A 2,196-nucleotide genomic window follows, 5' to 3' on the forward strand; every position below is an offset into this window, starting at 1 on the left:
TGTGAAAAGCTTCGTGATTTTTCACGTCTCCTCCGGGCGCGGCGCGGTGCTGAGTTCCTGGTGATGCCAGAGGGCAAACAGAGCTGGCTCCTGGGCCAGCAGTGGCCAACGGGGCAGAGGAGCTTGTCCATGGGCAGTGCTTCTGCGCCCCTTCCCCCCCAGGGGTGATTTCTGGTGGAAAAATGAAGAAAAAAAAACCAACAAACCTGTTCGTTTCAAAAAGGAACCGAAAAAAAGAGCCTGGCTATATTGCAGGAGTAAAAAGAAGTGATAGGACTGAACTCAGAGAAACATTTAAATTAAAAAAAAAAAAAAAACTTGTTAAAAATACAAAATAAAACCACGTTGCTCTGTCACAAACTGCCCCGAGGAGGCTCCAATGCCCCTTTTTCCCCCCCCTTGGTAACTCCGCAGAGTCGCCCTGCAAGGTCTGTGGTGTCAGCACTGGAAGCAGCCAACTTGCTGAAAGTCAGATCCCTTTTTTCCCCCCAGAGGGTTTTGGGCCCAGGGGGGGAGCAGTTCCTCTTCCTCAGCTTGGCTTTGCTCCAGGCAGAGCAGTTCCTCCTCTTCCTCTTCCAAGCTTTGCTCCCCTCACCAGGCTTCAAAGCCAGGGCAGGGACCCAGCGCTGGGCTCTGCTGGGAGGAGACTCCCAGGTCTTGGCTCAGTCTTTGTTAATACTATCCTGCTAGTGGAGCTGGGCCCTTCCAGCTTCCAGGGTTCTGTCCAGATAAAGTTACTTCAAAATCAAAATTAAAACCAGAATCCATCAGCAACGGGGGCTGAAGGCTTCTCAGACTCCACAGGCCACGGGACAATCTCTTCACTGTGAAGAGAGAAGAGGAGGGAGGGGGGTGTTGGGGAGGGGGCTGCCTTCCTCCTGCCTCAGCTTCCTCCCAAACCTTCTCTGTCCTGGCAGAGGCAGAGTGGGTGCTGAGGTCACTCCCAAACACTCTTACACTAGCACAGGCTCTGGGGTATTTCCCACCTGCCACAGGGCTGGCAGATCAGCCTGGTCAGCTTCACCCTGTTTAATCTCCTCCATCAGAGCCATGCTGGGCCCTCAGGAAGGAGCCATCATAGAATCATCAGATTGTCTGGTTGGAAAAGATCTTCCAGCTCCTGGAGTCCACCCAGGTCCCCCCTGAGTCATGTCCCTCACCCCACATCTCCACAGCTTGGGAACCCCTCCAGGGGTGGGGACTCCACCACTGCCCTGGGCAGCCTGGCACAGCCCTGGGCAACCCTCCAGGGCAAGAAACTGTTCCTAATATCCAACCTCAACCTCCTATGGCATGATTTGAGGCCATTTCTCTCCTGTCCAACCACTAATATCTCTGCTTTGCCTCCCACTAATCTGCTTTCAGGCAGCTGGGGCAGGGGATGATCACTCAGAGCACGGACGGCGCCTGAGCAGAGGGGGGTGACAAACATCTGCTGCTGCCTCCCACTCACTGCCTGGCATCCCCAACACATCTGGGGACCATTTAACCCCTGGCCATTCTCCATCTACCTCCAGAGCTGCCCCTTTTCCCCCCCTTGAAGTCACTCACAAAGCTTATCTCTGTCTCTTGCAGGTCTTCAAGCTGCTCTCTCAGCTCTGCGGAGCGCTCGGGGATGGAAGGACCTGGGGAGCCGCTGGGGAGACACAAGGGGGAGACCTGTAAAGCAGGTTTGAAGTGAGCTGTCAGTGAGTCCCAAAGCTGGGGCTGTCCTGCTGATCCCAACCAGCAGAAGGTCCCAGCACGGCCCCACGTGGGCAACAGGTTCCCTCCTGGGCCAGGCACCCAGAGAATCCTCCCTCCTAGTCTGGTGGGACTTGAGAGAGGAGAAAGGAGGGTCTTGTGTCCAGCCACCCAGCAGCACCTCCTCACAGAGCTCACACAGAAATAGTCCTGAGTGGAGACAGCCCAGGGACACAGAAACCACCCAGCACCAGAGCTCAGCCAGTCTCAGCTGTTCCAGACCTTGGTTTGAAGCAGGCCCTGGCAAACCCTGGACAATCCTGTTGCACTCGGAATGCCTGACAGGAGGAGAGGACACCAGGGAGGAAATGTGGGGTACAGAACAAGACTTGTTTTGGGCTGACCCCCATCCTGTTATTTCCCCACTTTTCACAATCCCTCAGCTAAAAGGCTCCAACCTGCTGGCTGAGGAACTCTCTACTCCCAGCCTGGGTCTTGCTCTGTTTCCTGGTG

The 2,196-nt window shown here is 55.3% G+C and overlaps 1 protein-coding gene across 1 annotated transcript in view; it reads right to left on the reverse strand.

Annotated features, from left to right (window-relative positions):
- Positions 1-1,592: 1,592 nt before the first annotated feature.
- Positions 1,593-2,196, reverse strand: part of LOC103776087 (phosphatidylinositol 4-phosphate 5-kinase type-1 alpha-like) — a gene marked incomplete at its 5' end in the record, with an annotated part of 7,095 nt that continues 6,491 nt past the window's right edge. The window contains 1 exon segment of the mRNA XM_008943583.1: positions 1,593-1,659. Within this exon segment, the coding sequence (XP_008941831.1) occupies positions 1,593-1,659 (67 nt within the window).

The sequence above is a fragment of the Merops nubicus genome, unplaced genomic scaffold, assembly GCF_000691845.1.
Source record: "Merops nubicus isolate BGI_N331 unplaced genomic scaffold, ASM69184v1 scaffold28337, whole genome shotgun sequence".
NCBI lineage: Eukaryota > Metazoa > Chordata > Aves > Coraciiformes > Meropidae > Merops > Merops nubicus.